At 40.8% G+C, this 20,869-nt stretch overlaps 1 protein-coding gene across 3 annotated transcripts in view; it reads right to left on the reverse strand.

The window, feature by feature from the left end:
• Positions 1–20,869, reverse strand: part of LOC132391212 (sister chromatid cohesion protein PDS5 homolog B-like) — a 278,188-nt gene that overhangs the window by 148,082 nt on the left and 109,237 nt on the right. For all 3 annotated transcript variants that reach the window (XR_009511122.1, XM_059964116.1, XM_059964115.1), the window contains 2 exons: positions 18,273–18,399; positions 1,676–1,756 (listed from right to left, as the gene is read on the reverse strand). Coding sequence is in view for 2 of the 3 variants with exons in the window: in XM_059964116.1 (XP_059820099.1) it covers positions 1,676–1,756; positions 18,273–18,399 (208 nt within the window). In the remaining variant the exon portion in view is untranslated. The remainder of the gene's footprint in view (positions 1–1,675; positions 1,757–18,272; positions 18,400–20,869) is intronic.

Raw genomic sequence — 20,869 nt, forward strand, 5'->3', positions numbered from 1 at the left:
GAATTGGAACTGGATTGGTTCTTTACTCCAACTAAAGTAGATCACAGTAGGTGGGTGAGGCTGTATTCAAACCTTAATGGACCTTAAAAAAATGTTTGATAAAATCTACCCTAAGATTTTCACAAAACTAAATACAAATTATTGGCTGAAAATAAAATCAGAATCAGATTTATTATCACTGGCATGTGACATGAAGTTTATTAACTTAGCAGTAGCAGTTCAATGTAATACATAATCTAGCAGAGAGGGCGAAAAGGATAATAAATAAAATAAAACATAATAAATAAACAAGTAAATCAATTACATATATTGAATAGATTATTAAAAAATGTGCAAAAACAGAAATACTGTATATTTAAAAAGTGAGGTAGCATCCAAAGCTTCAAAGTCCATCTAGGAATCAGATGGCAAAGGGGAAGAAGCTGTTCCTAAATTTCTGAGTGTGTGCCTTCAGGTTTCTGTATCTCCTATCTGATGGTAACAGTGAGAAAAGGGCATGCCCTGGGTGCTGAAGGTCCTGAATAATGGATGCTGCCTTTCTGAGACGCCGCTCCCTAAAGATGTCCTGGGTAATTTGTAGGCTAGTACCCAAGAGGGAACTGACTAGATTTACAACCTTCTGCAGCTTCTTTTGTCCTATGCAGTACCCCCTCCATACCACACAGTGATGTAGCCTGTCAGAAAGCTCTCCATGGTACAACTATAGAAGTTTTTGAGTGTATTTGTTGAGATGCCAAATCCGTTTCAAACTCCTAATAAAGTCCAGTTGCTGTATTACCTTCTTTAGGACTACATCAATGTGTTGGGACCAGGTTAGATCCACAGGAATCTTGACATGCAGGAACTTGAAACTACTCACTCTCTCCACTTCTGAACCCTCTATGAGGATTGGTATGTGCTCCTTCATCTTACCCTTCCTGAAGACCACATTCAGCTCTTTCGTTTTACTGATGTTGAGTGCCAGGTTGTTGCTGCACCATTCCACTAGTTGGCATATCTCACTCCTGTACACCCTCTCGTCACCACCTGAGATTCTACCAACAATGGGTGGATCGTCAGCAAATTTGTAGGTGGTATCTGAGCTATGCCTAGCCACTCAGTCATGTGTATATACAGCATAGAGCAGTGTGCTAAGCACACACTTCTGAAGCGCGCCTGTGTTGATTGTCAGCGAAGAGGATATGTTATCACCAATGGGCACAGTTTGTGGTCTTCCGGTTAGGAGGTTGAGGATTCAATTACAGAGGGAGGTATAGAGGCGAAGGTTCTGCAACTTCTCAATCAGGATTGTCGGAATGATGATATTAAATGCTGAGCTATAGTCGATGAACAGCATCCTACGTAGGTCTGTGTGTTGTCTAGGTGGTCTAAAGCCGTGTGAAGAGCCATGGAGATTGTGTCTGCTGTTAACCTATTGTGACAATAGGCAAATTTAAGATACTCACTAATGCACTGTAAAATCATTCTTAATAAAACCTAAGTACAAGCTCAAGTTGTGTGATGAAGCAAAGTTGGTAACGTTCAACCTAAAACAAATGTTGTGCCAATGAGATAGCTATTACTGATCAATGCTGTACCAAATATTATATAAATCAAGCAGAACCAATATTTTCTGAATCTTGTCCAGGGAGGTGGTGGGGGGGGTGGAAGAGGAGGAGATCAGTTAAATACTTACATTTGTAATGTATGGTTCAACTGCTTGAGCAGTTCTTTTCAATAGAGCTTTTGCTAAATCATATGCTTGCTTGTTTAGATTCTGCAAGAAAAAACATCAATAAAGAAAGTTCAGTGACATTAATTTGTGAGTTATAGTGGAAAACATTGTAGTTTCTGAACTCAATTCATATTGACCTATAACAAAGAACTGCATATTAATATGTTAGAGAAACATTTACTGCACCATTTTAACCAAAGCATTCTGCATTTACACTGTTTAAACCAGGGGTTAACAACCCAGGATCCACAGACCCCTTGCTTAATGGTGTGGGTCTATGTCATAAAATAGGTTGGGCACCCCTGGTTTGGACAAAAGCTAAATTCAGAAACACAATATCTAAATCTAAATTTTTAATATGTCTTAAGAAATACAATGTCAAAACTAGTTAAAATATTTTGCCATTGTGCCAGTGATGTATCCATCCCTCTAGTTGAGGTGCCCACGTAAACAAAAATTAATTAAAATTACATCAGGTGAAATGGTTGTGGTATGAGACAGGATGCCTCAGTTTTGTAGATACTAAGCAAGCAATCTGGTTTCTGCTGTTTGCTTATTTTCAGATGTTAACACCTTTCTAACATACTCAGTTATAGAGGGAAAATCCACAATTTTATTTTAATTAGAACCTGCACTATTTGAATGGCCTTTACATCAATAACTACATCCAAGTGTTCTGCTTCTTTCAGTAACACCTATCCAACAGCTCTTTTAAGTTCTCCTGTTGTTGCCACAGCAAATGAACACCATAGCCGAAAGAAAAACAAAAATTGGTCACAACGTCAGTAGCAATGGGCTACCAGAGTACTTTCTTATCACTTTATCACGTCTATAAGTGATGCACCAATAATGTTACCAAGCAAGGTAAAAGTTATTTTATTCCAATTAAATAACATATTTCAAAACTTTCCAAAAGTGAATGGACACTCCTAAGATTAAAGCAAGTAGATGGTGGATAGCATTAGTGCGTTAATAAAATAATGATATTTTAATTCTTTAGATGAGCATCCTGCTACTTCTCTGTTCTTATGGGGCTACCTACACAGTTCATATTTTAATATCCTCAGATGTTAGTGCTGGATTTTGTCCAATTTCAAGTGATCACTCACAGAGACACCAAACCAAGATACCAAAAGGACTTCATGCAGAATTATTTTTCACCATGCACATTTTGGTAATCATCATTATACACATCAATATCTCTGTTTGGAATATTTACTTCATGAGTTTTCCACTGTACAAATTTAGATTCTATAATATTTACAATAAAAAGCACAATATCCCAACAATAGTATAAAGTCAGTTAAGTTGGGACAGACAGAATATTACCTCAATGCTAACGGACTAGATAAATGAGGAAATGATAGCTTTATTAGCCCAATGTCAAATATTAGGGGCATTTTCTAAATAAGAGATTGAATTGATTAAAAATTAGAGCGCATGGTTGCGCCATTAGCAGAATCAGCTGTCGGCAGTCTTTAAAAGAAGCAAGTTGTTCTGTGTTATTCTGCATTTATTTTTATAACCTGTGCTTATCTAGCCACAGTCATGTCTTTATTGAATAAAGAAAGTGCTTCTCGTGGTGTAAAGCGCAAACATATTGTCTATACAAGAGAAGGTGGAAGTTCTGAAAAAGTCAATAGCAGTGAAAAGCATACATGACTTGTATAACACAAGCTCTTCCACAATTTATGATATAAAGAAACACAAAGAAAACTTGCTCCAGTTCTTTGTTGTCAGTGAATCAAAAAAATATGTGCACAAGGAAAACAAGATGTAATATGCTCACAACTGGACAAAGTTCTCATAAAATGGTCTAAAATCTGCGTCAGTGAAGGTGTAGAACTGTCAGGAGAAATGGTGAAGGAACAAGCAAAATTACTTCATGAAGAATTAGGAGACTGGATTATGGGTGTGATTACAGTGAAGGTAGCTTCAGCATTTCAAGCAATGACATGGCATAAAGTTTCGTGCATTGTATGGTGAATAACGGTCAGCAAGGAAACAACTGTTGAGTTTTTTTGATGAGTTTGCTAAGTTAGTTTCTGATGAAAATTTTTCCTCAGCATGTCTACAATGCGGATGAAACCACCTTATATTGACGTTGTACTAGAAGAATGCAGAATAACCAACCCGTTATATCAAAGTTCACATCACTGTGTTAGGCTGCTCTAACACTGCAAGAACCCACAAGTGCAAGTTGTTAGTCATCGGCAAAAGTTTATACAGGCAGTCCCCAGGTTACATACGAGTTCCGTTCCAGAGTCCGTTTTCAAGTCGGATTTGTACGCAAGTCGGAACAAGTACATCCGGTATTATTTAGCGTCAGTTAGTCAAACATATTGTCTTAGTTTATAGTATATATTTCACCTTTCTATGCATATAAAACACCTAAGAAATGTATGTATTCCAATAATGAAACCACTGCGTTGCTTAGTAATAATTGTAGCTTTCATCGGGGCAGGGCCTTTTCACATGCTCCATTATTCTCACTTTATCTGCTATCCTTTAAAATTGTTCCGATCGTTGACCGACTGTAGCCTAACGCTTTTCCAATGAACAATGGCGTTTCACCTCTTTCCAAACGCTTTATTATTTCTATTTTATTTTCAATTGCAATCACTTCCCATCCATGGGAAAGAAACACTGTGGGCAGTGGGTCCCGAGCTCTGCCGGCTCCTGAGGTCCACTGGATCCTAAGGACCACTGCACTGAGACAGGCTAAATGGGACAAGTGGGGGCTGGGCTGGGTTTAGGTATTTGTTCCTCCACAATACTCCATGTGGGAATTTAAATTGGAGGTGGTAGTGTTTTTTTTAAACGAGGTCGAGTTGCGAGCTCAACATCAATCCAGCACGGATCATACAGGAGTCACTGGATTGACATCAACCCAGCATGGGAGCGGTCTGTCACTGGATCGAACTCAGGAACCTCTGTTCTCAAGTCCGGCGCTGATCTCACTGCGCCACCAGCCGACCGGAATGGGGGGGGGGGGGGGGGTGGCGGGGTCAGGATGAATCTTACTAAGAAAAATTTAAGCCAAATACCAAGTTAAACACTCAACACAGTGTCAACAGCAACGACTTAAAATGGCAGACGGTGTCGCAATCTGACTTAAAATGGCGGGCGGCATTCTCTTTCCTCAGTTCCTAAGTACGAGTTGTCCATAAGTCGGACATTCGTAACTCGGGGACTACCTGTATTCCAGAGCTTTCAAAAGGTATGAAGCAATTTCCAGTAATTTATTTTGCTAACAAAAAAGGACAGATTATACTGATAATACATTATAATGGTTTGACCATTACTTCATTCCAGAAGTGGGAGTGCTGATTTCAGATAACTGTTCTGTACATCCTAAAGGAGAACTCTTGGTAAAGAATAATGTTCACAGTATCTACCTGACACTTCACTGTTCATCATTAATTCAAACCCTGGACAATAGTATGTTACATTATTAGAAGGCCAAGTATTGCTCCCTATTTATGAAACAGCTACTACGTGCAGCCGACTCTGGCAGAGCAGGATAGAATTTGTGAAAGAATTGCTTTTTTCTTTATTATCCAAGGATGAGGTGATCATTAAGTGGACTGGAAGTGATTATTTATTTAATCCTAACCTAACCACCAGTGATTCAGCAAAATCACTAATCCTGCACTGCACAGGTCCCAATCATTCCTGATTTGTGGAACAATTTTATTTTCTAAAGAAGATAGCCCTTACTCTCACAATCAATGCTCCTATATATAGATTTCCTTTACTTCTACAAATTATTTCTGCAATTTCCCCAGCACTGTATCATTTTTATGGACATCAAAATAGCTCAAAATTGTGTTCCTCTACAAAGTTTGATAGTGTCATTTATTTTAAGCTCTATAGCAGGAAAATTAAATTCCTATTTTTAATTGCTTTACTGACCTGCCATACTGCTGGTATACATTTGTACCATATTTGTCTTTCATTCAATTTGCTTTTTGTGATCTAGATATCATACAAAATGATGTTAAAATTCATCTGCCACTTAATTCTGCTAAGGTTACTGACATTTTGGGTTTTATTAAATAGAACAGTTACTGTCTCTGTATCTAATATAGAGCTATATCTGAAAACCAGAGCTTCCAACTAAAATTCAATTATGTACAAAATAAACAGTTTACACTACTGTCTTTTACAAAATAGTGCTTTCTGTATATCTCCAATTTGCCTGTAATCACCACACTGACTGCTGCTAATCACCATTACCTTATTCAGGAGCAGTTACAGATGCCAATAGAAATTGAATCTGCCAACAATACAGAAATTCCAGATTAATATCTTTTTAAAAAAATGCTACACATCATTCCAATTTTCCAATAACTGAGCAATCGAAACTGTAGTGGGCCATTCAGCTCCTTGTGCCAAGTCTGTTTTGCAGTTAGAACATAGAATGTGTCCTATCTCAATGCCAATTTCCTTCAATCCTTTATATCAAAATATTTAACAATCTCTGTGGTAACATCAACGTGACCAAGAAAAACAAAGGGCGTAAACACCCAAAGAATCCATTAAAATGGTGATGTCTGAATCAAGTAATATTGGACAAAACAAAAATACATATTGGAAAGATATCACCAGATCTTTGCAGAATTTTTTGAGCTTCCCTCAAAGCCAGAAGCATCACTGTACTACCAACTACAAAACATGGGCCTGTATTGCCAAATTAAATCTAAACAATGCACTCACAGAGGCACAAAACATCACAAATTTAACAAAATAATTTAGTGAAAGGAAGGTAAGATAAGGGATACTAGATAGATTGTGCTTGGAATACAGGAATTAAAGTTATTCAAATAAAATGCTCATGATTATGCAGTTTGGAAAATGGGCCATTCTTATGGAGTGCAGTCCACAATACAAAGGGAATCCAAGTCAAGTTTGATGCCCAAGAGCTTCAAAAATTGATAGCTAGGCCACTCTTCCAGCTCAAAGATAAATTGAATCCAAATTTTTAATCTGATTATTACCACATTTTTGTTAGACAATATTACTAAGGATTATGGAACTAAATCAAATAGATGTAGTTAATATGAGGGGCATAATTGGTAGACGAAGACAGACATAATGGCTGTATTAACTAACATCATCACAGGAACTGGCAAATTCGTAAAACCATTTTAAGATCTGTAATTTTATTTCACCTTAAGTGGACACAATGTTAAAACTGTTTCAATACAGGAAAAAAAAGCAATCACCAATGATTTTAACAGCAAAAACATTCCAGTAAACATTAGTTTAATGTAGAGCAAGTATTTTAACCTGGGGTCCATGAACTTGGATGGGAAAAAAATATACATATTTATTTTCAATGCCCTCTAAAATATAGCATTTTCTTCAATTAGGAAGGTAGTAGGCAACAACTCACAGTGCAACACAGCCAGCCAACTATTAGGCAGCCCTGTGCCTAGTAGTTGCTCAGCCACCAAATGGTGAAGTCGTGTTTTCTAACATTTGTGACCTAGACATCTACATTGCTCTTCATTATTCCCCATCTACAATTGCTTGATCAATGCGTAGGAGGTGAGCCATTTTAAATTGTTTAAGTTTTGCAAAACTGGACAGTTCAAATGAAAATTCTTAACTCTCTGTAATGCCACGTGGCCTTTTGTAATACAGTCGGCCCTCATTATCCGCAAATTCCACATGCGCGAATTCAACCAACCACGAATCGAGAAAACCCGCAAGTGCTCTTCCAGCACTCGTTCTTCGAGCATGTAGACTTTTTTCCTTGTCATTATTCCCTAAATAATGCAGTATAATAACTATTTACATAGCATTTACATTGTATTAGGTATTATAAATCATGTACAGATGATTTAAAGTATATGGGAGAATATGCATAGGTTATTGTGGATTGAGATCGAAAAAAATCATGTTCTCTTAGTAAGTCGGAACAGCTACATCCAGTATTATTTAATGTCAGTTAGTCAAACATTCATCTTAGAAAATAGTATATATTTTACCTTTCTATGCATATAAGACACTTAAGAAACAAATGTATTTCAATAATTAAACCACTGCGTTGCTTAGTAATAATTGTAGCTTTCATCAGGGCAGGGCCTTTCTCACATTATCCTTTAAAATTGTTCTGATCATTGACCGACTGTAGCCCAACGCTCTTCCAATGACCGACGGCGTTTCACCTCTTTATGATTGCTTTATTTCCACTTTATTTTCAATCGTGATCGTGATTATTTTCGTGAACAGAAACACTGCAGATTCAGAGCTCCACCGGATCCTAAAGACCACTGCTCTGAAACAGGTTAAATAAGGTCCAGGGTTCCACTGGGTTCTAAACACCACCGCACTGAAACAGGTTAAATAAGGGACTTGAGCACCCACACTTTTTGGTATCTGCAAGGGATCCCAGAACCAATCTCTCCCGGACAGGGAGGGTTGACTGTACTATGCGACTATATGCACAACAATAGCTGAACTCCAAGAAGGATCCAATGCATGAGCTACAACTCTGAGTAACTAAAAGCGATTAAAACTGTTACAACTTTGGATACATTGTAAAACCTGCCTCATTTTACTTATTTGGTATGTTGTTGTTCGTCCTTCAGAGTCAAAGACAACCACAACTTCAGTCAGTTGGAGGGTTTGTGACTGTGGGTCCGGAGGTGACTGGTGAGGCCAATCCGGGCCCTGAAAGCTCGCCCACATGTGGGACACATGAGGGTAGGTGCTGCAGTGGAAGTGGAGGTAGCTCGAGCCTTGCGTGCAGCGTGTTTCCTCTGAGCCTCTGCGGTGCGTCTGATTTCTGCTGCATACACTCCTTTAGTGGTCCTGCTCCACCAGGTTGGGCAGTCCAGAGCAAGCAATTCCCAGCTACTGGGATTGATGTTGAGGTCTTTGAGGGAGACTTTGAGGCAGTCTTTGAAATGTTTCTTCTGCCCTCCAACTGAGCGCTTGCCCTGGCTCAGCTCTCCATACAGCAGCTGCTTTGGTAGTCAACTGTCAGACATCCTGACGAATATGGCCAGCCCACCTGGCTAGGGCTTTCTGTAGGAGGGTGTAGACGCTGTGGGTGCTAGCCCACTCCAGGACCTCAGTGTCTGGGACTTTGTCCTGCCATCGTACGTGGAGAAGTCTACAGAGGCAGCTCAAGTGGAAGTGGTTGAGCTGTTTAGCGTGTCTGCTGCAGACAGCCCAGGTTTTGCTGGCATAGAGGAGGGTGGTGAGAACCACTGCTCGGTAGACCTTCAGCTTGGTGGTAAGGCTGAGTCCTCTCCGCTCCCATACATTCTCACGGAGTCTCCCAAAGGCGGCATTGGCTTTGGCAATTCTGTTGCTGATCTCTGCATCTATGTTCACCGCTCATGATAGAGTACTGCCCAGATAAGTAAAGCTGTCGACTGCCAGTAGCTTCTGCCCCTTTACTGTGATGTGTGGTATACAAATTTCTTGAATACAGGCATTCCCCAGGTTACGTACGAGTTCCGTTCCTGAGTCTGGCTTTCAGTCGGATTTGTACTTCCTACCCAAGATCCACAAACCTGCCTGTCCAGGTAGACCCATCGTCTCAGCTTGCTCCTGCCCCACCAAACTCATTTCTGCATACCTTGACAATGTTTTATCCCCTCTTGTTCAATCCCTTCCCATCTATGTTCGTGACACTTCTCACACTTTGAATTTTTTTTTAATGATTTTAAGTTCCCTGGCCCCCACCGCCTTATTTTCACCATGCACGTCCAGTCCCTATTTACCTCCATCCCCCACCAGGACGGTCTCAAAGCTCTCTGCTTCTTTTTGGATCCCAGACCTAACCAATTCCCCTCTACCACCACTCTCCTCAGTCTAGCGGAATTAGTTCTTACTCTCAATAATTTCTCCTTTGGCTTCTCCCACTTCCTCCAAACCAAAGGTGTAGCCATGGGCACCCGCATGGGTCCCAGTTATGACTGCCTTTTTGTTGGCTTTGTGGAACAGTCCAGACAGTCTATACAGGTATCCGCCCCCCCCCCCCCTTCCTTTGCTACATCGACAACTACATTGGTGCTGCCTCCTGCACGCATGCTGAGCTCGCTGACTTCATTAACTTTGCCTCCAACTTTCACCCTGCCCTCAAATTTACCTGGTCCATTTCAGACACCTCCCTCCCCTTTCTTGATCTTTCTGTCTCCATCTCTGGAGACAGCTTATCTACTATAAGCCTACAGACTCTCACAGCTACCTGGACTATTCCTCTTCCCACCTTGTCTCTTGCAAAAATACTATCCCCTTCTCACAATTCCTCCGTCTCCACTGCATCTGCTCTCAGGATGAGGCTTTTCATTCCAGGTCGAAGGAGATGTCTTCCTTTTTTAAACAAAGGGGCATCCCTTCTTCCACCATCAACTCTGCTCTCAAACGCATCTCTCCCATTTCCCGCACATCTGCCCTCACCCCATCCGCCCACCACCCCACTCGGGATACGGTCCCCCTTGTCCTCACCTACCACCCCACCAGCCTCCAGGTCCAATGTATAATTCTCCGTAACTTCCGCCACCTCCAATGGGATCCCACTACCAAGCACATTTTTCCCTCCCCCCCCCCATTTCTGCTTTCCGCAGGGATCACTCCCTACGTGTGGTAAACTATGTACAGCTGTCTGGACACGCCCCTCTGCTGACTGATCCTGTGGCACCTCCCACAGACCCCTGTATAAAGGCATTTGGGGCACTGCTCCTCCTTCAGTCTTCGACATGTTGTGCTCCCTTTTCGCTATTAATAAAAGCCTTTCATTCACTTCCAGTCTCCTAGAATTATTGATGGTGCATCACTACGTGACTCTCATCTATTCATCCCCCCCCATCGATCTCCCTCCTGGCACTTATCCTTGCAAGCGGAACAAGTGTTACACCTGCCCTTACACTTCCTTCCTCACCACCATTCAGGGCCCCAGACAGTCCTTCCAAGTGAGGCGACACTTCACCTATGAGTCGGCTAGTGTGGTATACTGTGTCCGGTGCTCCCGGTGTGGCCTTTTATATATTGGTGAGACCCAATGCAGACTGGGAGATTGTTTCGCTGAACACCTACGCTTGGTCCGCCAGAAAAAGCAGGATCTCCCAGTGCCACACATTTCAATTCCACATCCCATTCCCATTCTGCTATGTCTATCCATGGCCTCCTCTATTGTCAAGATGAAGCCACACTCAGGTTGGAGGAACAACTCCTTATATACTGGCTGGGTAGCATCCAACCTGATGGCATGAACACTGACTTCTCCAACTTCCGTTAATGCCCCTCCTCCCCTTCTTACCCCATCGCTGACATATTTAGTTGTTTGTTTTTTTCTCTCTCTCTCTCTACCCATCACTCTGCCTGTTCTCCATCTCCCTCTGGTGCTCCCCTCCCCCTTTCTTTCTCCCTGGGCCTCCCATCCAAGGATCCTTTCCCTTCTCTAACTCTGTATCCCTTTTGCCAATCACCTTTCCAGCTCATAGCTTCATCCCACCCCCTCTGGTCTTCTCCTATCATTTCGCATTTTCCCCTCCCCCCTCCTACTTTCAAATCTCTTACTACCTTTCAGTTAGTCCTGACGAAGGGTCTCGGCCCAAAACATCAACAATGCTTCTCCTTATAGATGCTGCCTGGCCTGCTGTGTTCCACCAGCATCTTGTGTGTGTTGTTGCTTGAATTTCCAGCATCTGCACATTTCCTTGTGTTTACATCTGGTATAATTTAGCGTCAGTTCGTCAAATGTTTGTCTTAGTATAAAGTATATATTTTACCTTTCTCTGCATATAAAACACGTAAGAAAAATATGTATTCTAATAATTAAACCACTGCATTGCTTGGTAATAATTGTAGCTTTCATCAGGGCAGGGCTTTTCACATGCTCCTTTATTCTCACTTTACCCATTATCCTTTGAAATTGTTCCGATCATTGACCGACTGTAGCCTAACACTTTTCCAATGTTTGATGGCGTTTCAGCTCTTTCCAAACGCTTTATTATTTCCACTTTATTTTCAATCACGATCGCTTTGTGTCAATGGAACAGAAACACTGCGGGCAGCGGTTCCCGACCTCCGCTGGGTCCTAAGGACCACCGCACTGAGACAGGCTAAATGAGACAAGTGGGAGCTGTGCTGAGTTTGGGTATTTCATCCTCCACAATATTCTGCGTGGGTATTTGAACTGGAGGTGGCAGTGTTTTTTTTTAAAAAGGTTGAGTTGGGAGCTCGACATCAACCTAGCACAGGACTGGACTGTCAGTGGATCGAACCTCCGTTCTCGAGCCTGGTGCTGATCTCACTGCACCACCAGCTGATCAGAATGTGGGGGGCGGGGTCAGGGTGAATCTTACTAAGAAAAATTTAAGCCAAATACAAAGTTAAACACTCAACACAGTGTCAACGGCAACGACTTAAAATGGTGGATGGCGTCGCAATCTGACTTTAAATGGCGGATGGTGTTCTCCTTCCTCGGTTCGTAAGTACGAGTTGCCGTAAGTCGGAAATTCGTTACTCGGGGACTATCTGTATCTGACATTTCACTTAATTAACACACGTTACTTATTTCTTTGCAAATTTATGAAACAAATTACTTAAGAACCACAGAAAAATACTGTTTAAAAAATTATCAATTGAATCAAATATTCATTTTAGATTTATTTTATATTGTTTGCAGACCCAATTTAAGTTTTAATGTCGAAGGAAAGGAAATATGATGAAAACTAAGTATCATACTGTTTCACTTGCATTAATGCACATGACAGGATGCAAAAGCCAGTGTTTCTTGTGGAGAAAAGTTCAAGATTACAAGACAAAGGAGCAGAAGTAGGCCATTCGTTGAATAGGCCATTAAGTTGTTGCGAACTGAAGTATTAACCAGCAAAACTGAAAGAGCACCTCTCAGCTGTTCATCCTGAAAACACATCTACAGCTAAAGAGTTTTTAAGCAAAGAAGGTTCAATTCTAGAAAGTTGGGACACTTCCAAAATTTGGATTTGCCATTTCTAAAAAAACCTCTTCTTGAGGAGGAGGCCCCTTTGTCTGTAAAATCAAATTCAAGTCCATATGATCCACCTGTTGTAAAAGTTGCTAATCCATGAACTGGCCATTTGGAAATCTCGATGGTCAGTGTCTGGCTGACTGGGTAATGAATGGTTCCTGTGCTTGTTCTGACTCTCCTGCTCCATACCAAAACTCTATTCTAATGAACAAGACACAACTGATCATGACTATTCCTGAAACATCTAACATATAGGTTTTGATTTTGCAGTTAAGTGCCACCTAATGGATAGCCACAGGACCCCACACTTCATTCCAACTCACTGGGACCCTATTTCCTGCACTTCATTCCAACACATTGGGTCTACTTTCCATATGTCATTCTAGTTTACTGAAACCTTACCCATTTCTTGCAACCCATTCCAACTCACTGGGGTCTTTTGCCTGCACCTCATTCCATCTCACTGGAATCCCATTCCCTATACTCCATTCCAAGTAAGTGGAGATCTCTTTCCGTACTTCATTTAAAATTCAAAGTTCAAAGTAAATTTGTTATCAAAGTATTACTTGTCACTGTGTGCTACCCTGAGATTCGTTTTCCTGCAGGCATTCACAGTGGAACAAAGAAGCACAATAAAATCTAAACACAATCATTCAATTGCGCAGAAAATGTTGGTACAGGTGTCCCCGCTTTACTAAAGTTCGCTTTTACGAAGGACCTACATTAGTACCTGTTTTCACTAACTGAAAGAAATCCAAAGAGGATTTTTGCTTTTATGTGAAAAGGTGCCTGCTTTAAACTTGTGTTTACCCAGAGAAAGACTACCATGACCGTGAAGCCTTCAGAGGATAGGTGTGTGCACATGCGTGTACTGCCAAATTTTTTCTACAAATCTGTTTTGGCTAAATCTTCCCAATTCTTTTAGGTGAAACTACACTGCATACATTATTTCTACTTTATATAGGCTGTGTATTTATCATATCATTCCTGCTTCTACTATATGTTAGTGTTATTTTAGGTTTTATGTGCTATATGATATGATTTGGTAGGTTATTCTTTGGGTCTGAGAACGTTTAAAACTTTTCCCCCATATAATTAAATGGTAATTGCTTCTTCAGCTTACGAAAGGTTTCATAGGAACACTACTTTCGGATAGCGGTGGAAACCTGTACATCACTACAAAGCCGAGGTTGATAGGTTCTAGATTAGTCAGGATGTTAAAAGCTTTGGGAAGAAGGCACAACAATATGATTGAGGGGAATAATAAATCAGCCATGATGGAAATGAGCAGCAGATTCAACAGGCTGAATGGTCTAATTCTATACTGTTGCTTACCAGAATGCCAAACAAAAAGAAGCCGTGTCCTATTAGAGAGACTTTAGTAAAGCTATGTGAACTGGAAATAGTTTGTGGACTGGTTAGACTGGAACAGAGGGGAAAAACTGGAAGCAGTTCCCTTATCAAATACTGTGAAACGTTCTCCAATAGTTGATATTTCTTTTAACATTTTGAAGCAGGTTATTGAGGAATAGTCAGCCTTGCAATTCCCATTCAGTATGCAACTGGATTAAACTATAGACATCTCTCAATGTAGTCAGCTCCTTGTTTGTTTACACTATGCACATGCTTTCCTTTTTCAAAGAAAGGGACTTCCTTTCCTCTTCCATCAACACTGCCCTCAACTGCATTTCACACAATTCTGCTTTTACCCCATCCTCCTGCCACCCGAGCAGAGATAGGGTTCCTCTTGTCCTCACCCAGCACATCGTTCTGTGAAATTTCTGACCCTGCAACGGGATCCCACCCACAAGCACATCTTCACATCTTTTCCCCCTCAGCACCCTCCCCCCACTTTCTGCTTTCCGCAGGGTCCGCTCCCCTGTCCATTCGATCCTCTCTACTGATCTCCCTCCTGGCACTTATCCTTGCAAGCAGAACAAGTGCTATACTTGCCCCTACACCTCCTCCCTCACTACCATTCAGGGCCCTTAACTGTCCTTCCAAGTGAGACAACACTTCACCAGTGAGTCTCTTGGGGTCACTTACTGTGCTCGGTGCAGTCTCCTGTATATTGATGAGACCTGACATAGATTGGGAGATTGCTTCATGTAGCATCTACACTCGATCTACCAGAACAAGTGGGATCTACCAGGGGCTACCCATTTTAATCCCACTTCCCATTCCAATGTCATGATGAGGCCACACTTAGGTTGGAGGAATAACACCCTATATTCTATTTGAGTAGCCTCCAACCTGATGGCACGAAAATTGATTTCTCAAAATTCAGGTAATGCACCCCACACTCCACTTCCTTCACCATTTCCCATCCCCTTTTCCCTCTCTCACCTTCTCCTTGCACGCCCATTGCCTCCCTCTGGTACTCCTCCCCACTTATTTCTTCCATGACCTTCTATCTAATTCACCAATCAACTTCCCAGCTATTTACTTCATCCCTCCCCCTCCAGGTTTCACCTGTCAACTGATGTTTCTCTCTCCCCTTCCCTTGCCCCCCCCCCACCACCTTTTAAATCTACTCCTCAGCTTTTACGACTTTTATTACTTATTTTGGGAGTCCCTTTTAGAAACTACAAAGGCCTTTAATTTGAACATGGTAAAAAGATGTTTCCCCAAACTGGAAAGAGAAACTTCATAGTCTTTGCATTGATAGAGCTTCTGTGATGCTTGGTAATACATTTAGTTTGGCAACTTTAGGAAAAAAGGAAACCCCTCACATTGTCATCACTCAATGTTGCCGGTGTATGCCCATGTAAAAACAAAGACTGAAAAGAAGTTTTGTCAACAGCAATAAAAATCATCAATTTCATTAGAAGCAGGTCTCTGAATAATCACATTTTGAAAGACCTTGTCAACAAATGGCTGCAAAACATGAAGTGCTTCTTTCCCACACTTCAAGAGGACAAGTCTTAAAGCACTTGTCCAAACTTAGGACAGAAGATTCACTTTGCCTGAAAGTAAAAGAAAATCCACTCTTGGAACAGTTTGAAAAAAAAAGGATTGGCTTATCCATGGATTGGCTTACCTGGCAGATAATTTTAACAAAATGAGTAAAATAAACCTTTCAAGTCCTGAAGTCATCATTATGAATGCTACTGAAAATTTTCAAGCTTTTCACGGCTGAGCTGCCGATATGGAAGAAGATATGGCTGACACCTTCACAAAGTTTCAGATACTGAAGGAAGTGCTTTACCAAGATGGAGCCAAGATACAAAACTCTCTGTCAATTTCTTTGAAGAGAGACATCTGCGAACACCTGGAAACACTTCAAAACTCTTTCAAAAGTTATTTCCATCTTGATGCCATTAAAGTTGAACCAAGGACCTGTAATCCTTTTCTTTCTGATATAAACTGTATTGAAGAGATTGTTCTAGCCAAAGATGAACTCATTGATCTTAGGACAAAAAAACAACAACAACTTACAACAACTGAGGTTTAACTCAAAAAACCTTGGAGAATTCTGGTGTTCCTTGAGAGAAGCTTATCCCCACCTTGTAGAGCAAGCTATGGAAGCAACAACATACCTTTGCAAGTCAGGATTTTCGATGCTTAAGCATTAAAACAAAAAATCAAAATTGGCTGGATGTCCCACATGACATAAATGCTGCTTTGTCAAAGACCACCCCACAATTTAATGTTCTTATTCAAGCTAAGCCAGGGGTCACCAACCTTTTCTGCACCGCGGACCGGTTTACTATTGACAATATTCTTGCGGACCGGCTGATTGGGGGGGGGGGTGTTAATCATGACTAGAATACAGGTGATAAGTCAACTATAAGTCATTAAGTCACTTATAAGTGGCTAATACACACAATTTTGTTTCTAAACAGGTTTATCTAATGAATTTAATATTAAACACAAACCACGTATTTTCCCCGCATGAATACAGTGATAAGTCACTTATAAGTCAATATCATCATAACATTTTAAGTAACATTTGGATTTTAAGCACACAGCGCATATTTTCCTCGTATGAGCATATAAAAATTATTGCAACACACCAATATCGCTGAATCAGTGGGAGCCCTGGGCTTGTTTCCCTGCAACAATACAGTCCCATCGAGGGGTGATGGGAGACAGCGATATTCAAAGGCATGTCCAGTCTATTCCACGATTTTAGTTTTTATGGCTCTCAGTATGTGCTTCTGTCCCACTTGCTCACGTTTTTTTCCGCTCAAAAAGCTCAACGGGTTTGTCTTTAAGTGCAGGGTGCTTGGACTCAAGGTACTGAAGCAGTTTTGAGGGTTTTGTTGCCTCATTAGACAGCCTCCAGGCCCGAACTCCAGCTTCCCAACCACTTGTCACCAGATGCCTTGGCCAGGTGTGGCTGGTCGTGGGTGGGGTGAAAGGACAAGGTAAGGGCCGGAGGACCCCGTGCCAGGGCCACGGAGGTCACAGTCTGGAGAGAGCAACCGACCGAGCAAGGAGTGTGAAAGGGCACGCGCCCGCGCCCCCCCCCCCCCACCCCCGTCAGAACTATCGGCCGATAAAAGTTTGGCTCGAGGGATGGCTTTCAATAGATCTCAATGAGGTAGATGCTCTGCTAATTACAAAACCCTGAGCCCAAATTAAGTCGTCTGTGGATATTTTAGCACCAGGTTCCCCACGAACATTCAGTGTGCTAAATAGGTTTAGAGGCGGTGCCCATCTGTCTGCGCTCCAGGCCAGTAGCAACGGCACTTCTCACCGGCCATGCAAGGTGGCCGGTTACCCGAGGCCAACCAGTGATCCCTGGCGCTAGGGTATCAGTCACCTAAATGCAGTGATGACCTCGCATGTGTTCAAGTTCAGCAGTGGGCGTGACAGGGAATGCGGAAAGGTGCAGTTGACTCATATCATTTCATATCACCAAATCATATCATTTCCTCGTGGTGCAGTAGCACATGCTTTGCAGCCCGGTGGTTGGGGACCACTGAGCTAAGCAACAACAGCCTAACTTTAACTTGCTTATACTTTAAATGTATTCGCGTTATTTAATGTGTTAATAAATCACCTTTTTCGCTAATTAGTTTTAAAATATTTTTATAACTGTGTTTCAATATAATTGGTTTCTTTTGTAATCCTATGAATTTTACTTTATATATTTAAATACATTATTCTGAAAAAGGGTTCATAGGCTTCACCAGACTAACAAAGGGGTCCCTGGCATTTAAAAAAAGGGTAAGAAACCCTGATGTAGAATTTTGGCATGGTATACATAATGTTTAAGTTATAGAATTTCAGAAGGAAAATAATGAACCACACATACACTTGAACTACAGAGCAAGTTTCATCAAATATTATTCCGTTATTAATAGCATTTTAAATTTACTGAGATCACAACTGATGTAAAAAGATTATCAAATTGAAGGTTTCAATCTAAAAGGCAAGTTATTATAAGATTAATACAGTACATTAACTTTAAGATAGTAAAATGCATATTTCAAATGATTTTTCTTGTTATAAGTTCTCACTGAAAATGTAATTTGCCTACACAATCAAAACAATCTGTTCTAAGTTTAACTTATCCTTGAATTCAAGAAGTATTTTTACTATTTTGCAATCTTTAAAATAATATTGCTTACTTACTTTATGAGCTGGCACAAGGTTGACAAGAACTGTATCCAAAAGTTCCTGAGACACAGTGTCTCCCTCACAAACAATGGAACTCATCAAATCCACCATGTGCATGTGAACTTTTTGGTTATGGCCATTGCTGCAAAGTATTCAAAAAGAAAAGAATCAGATTTAATGTAGTTAATGAATTTATCAAGATTTATGACCAGTATAAACTGTCATTATACAAGATCTTTTCTTTCTTTCTTTCTAAATCTTTTTATTAATATTAATAATATGGACAGAATACAGATGATATATTGATAAAGAAATTACCAACATACACATTCCATTACATATGAAAAAAAAACATACATAATAGTTACAATATAAATGAGTTTACCAAGACATAAGCCATAAGATATATGTATGGACATAGTAAATCTAAATATTTCATAATGTATAATATAAAAAAAACAGAAAAAAGAAAGAAAAAAAAAACAAAAACATTTATATAATGCAGAACTAACTAATCTAATCTAATAACTATAGCTAATAAGTAATATAAAAGAAAAAAAAACAAACAAAAGAGAAGGAAAAAAAAAAAGTGGGCTGTTTATAATATCTCACAAAAATAAGTATTCATCAATGCCGTCACTTCCGGTCCTCTCAAAATACATAAGCTAAAAGCTGGGAAATCAAATGTACTTGGCAAAGGGTCATATTACATCATATGAAAATGTTGAATAAATGGTCTCCATAACTTTTCAAATTTAATACAAGATCTAAATACAGAATTTCCTAATTCAACCATATCACGCTGCGAAGACTGCATCAATTCAGAGGCTCAGCATCATCTTCCTCTCAGAAAGCAAGTATATACAATCCCCAAGATTGTATGCATTCCAAGAAAATAGTTCAGTAAGACATACTTTCACTAGCTCCTTAAACTCTTGTTTTCAAATTTGTTTCTTCAGTGATGTTACCTCTATATTTTTGCTGTATTTCTAACCTGAACAAGAAATGATAATGGTCTGCCTATAAATGAGCCAAATTTATCATTAATAATACGATTTTAAACCTGCAATGCCATCCACTTGTATCATATAAGAAAAGATGTAAAGCAGGTGGTTCCATTCCTGCAGAGGCTTAGAATTTACAGAGGTATAGTAGTCCAGATAAAATGCTTCTTAAGGTTGCCAAGATAAGCAAATGATTAAATTTGTGAAGGCATTGGCCATAATCTTTCAATATCCTTTAGATGCAGGGTGGAATGTAAATGTTAGATGCTCAGAGACAGTATATAGGTCATACCCCAGTTACGAACACCCAGTTTTTGGTCATACCTACACATGCAAAAGCTCCTACAATATTATAAATACAAAAATCTAATGCACATACATTGTTTCTATGAATTGAAGAATTATTCTCCTCACTCTCTCTTTGGGAAAAGAAACAATGGTATGACTATTGAGGTGAATGGTAGGACACTGGGAATACAGAATCATAATTCCTTGAAAGAAACAGGTAGATGGGGTCATAGAGAGGAGTTGTGGTACATTTGTTCATTATGTGCCCTGTCATATGACATGGGCAATCATGGTCTTTCCACGTCCATGATGGTCCTTGGGAAATTTTTCTATAGAAATCATTTGCCATTGCCTTCTTCTAGGCAGTGTCATTACAGGACAGATGACCCCAGCTATTATCAATACTCTTCAGAAACTGTCTGCCTAGTGTCAGTGGTCGCATAACCAGCTGCTCCTACAACCATCCACCATCTGCTCCCATGGCTTCACATAATCCTGATCAGGGGGCTAAGCAGGTGCTACACCTTGCCCAAGGGTGAAATGCAGGCTAGCAGAGGAGGAAGCCCCCTCTACCTCCTTTGGAAGAGACACATCTTCACCCCGCCATCCTCTTGGCACATTAGCCTCCATACATTAATGAGTATAGGAGTAGGGAGGTTATGTTGAAGTTGTACAAAACATTGACGAGGCCTAAACACAAAGTACACTGCAGGTGCTGTGGTCAAAGCAACACGTACAACACGCTGGAGGAACTCAGCACGTCTGGCAGCATCCGTGGAAACAGTCAAGGTTTCAGGCCGAGACTCTTTGTGAGGACTGAAGAGGGAGAGGACAGGGGCCCTATAAAGAAGGTGGGGGGAGAGTGGGAAGAAGGCTGGCAGGTGCCAGGTGAAAAACCAATAAGAGGAAAGATCAAGGGGTGGGGGAGGGGAAGCAGGGAGGGGATAGGCAGGAGAGGTGAAGAAAGAATCTAAGGGGAAAGCACTATGGGTTGTAGAAGGAGGCAGAATCATGAGAGAGGCAGCTGGAGGAGGAGGCAGAGTGAAACTGGGATGGGGGAAGGGAGAGGGAGGGTATTACCAGAAGTTGGAGAATTCAATGTTCATGCCAAGAGGCTGGAGACTACCCAGACGGTATATGAGATGTTGCTCCTCCAACCTGAGTTTGGCCTCATCATGGCAGTAGAGGAGGCCATGTATGGACATATCTGAATGGGAATGTCAAGCAGAGTTGAAGTTGGTGGCAACCGGGAGATCCTGTCTGTTGTGGCAGACGGAGCGGAGGTACTCGACAAAGCATCCCCCAATCTGCGTTGGGTCT

This window comes from Hypanus sabinus, chromosome 3, assembly GCF_030144855.1.
Source record: "Hypanus sabinus isolate sHypSab1 chromosome 3, sHypSab1.hap1, whole genome shotgun sequence".
Classification (NCBI taxonomy): Eukaryota; Metazoa; Chordata; class Chondrichthyes; order Myliobatiformes; family Dasyatidae; genus Hypanus; species Hypanus sabinus.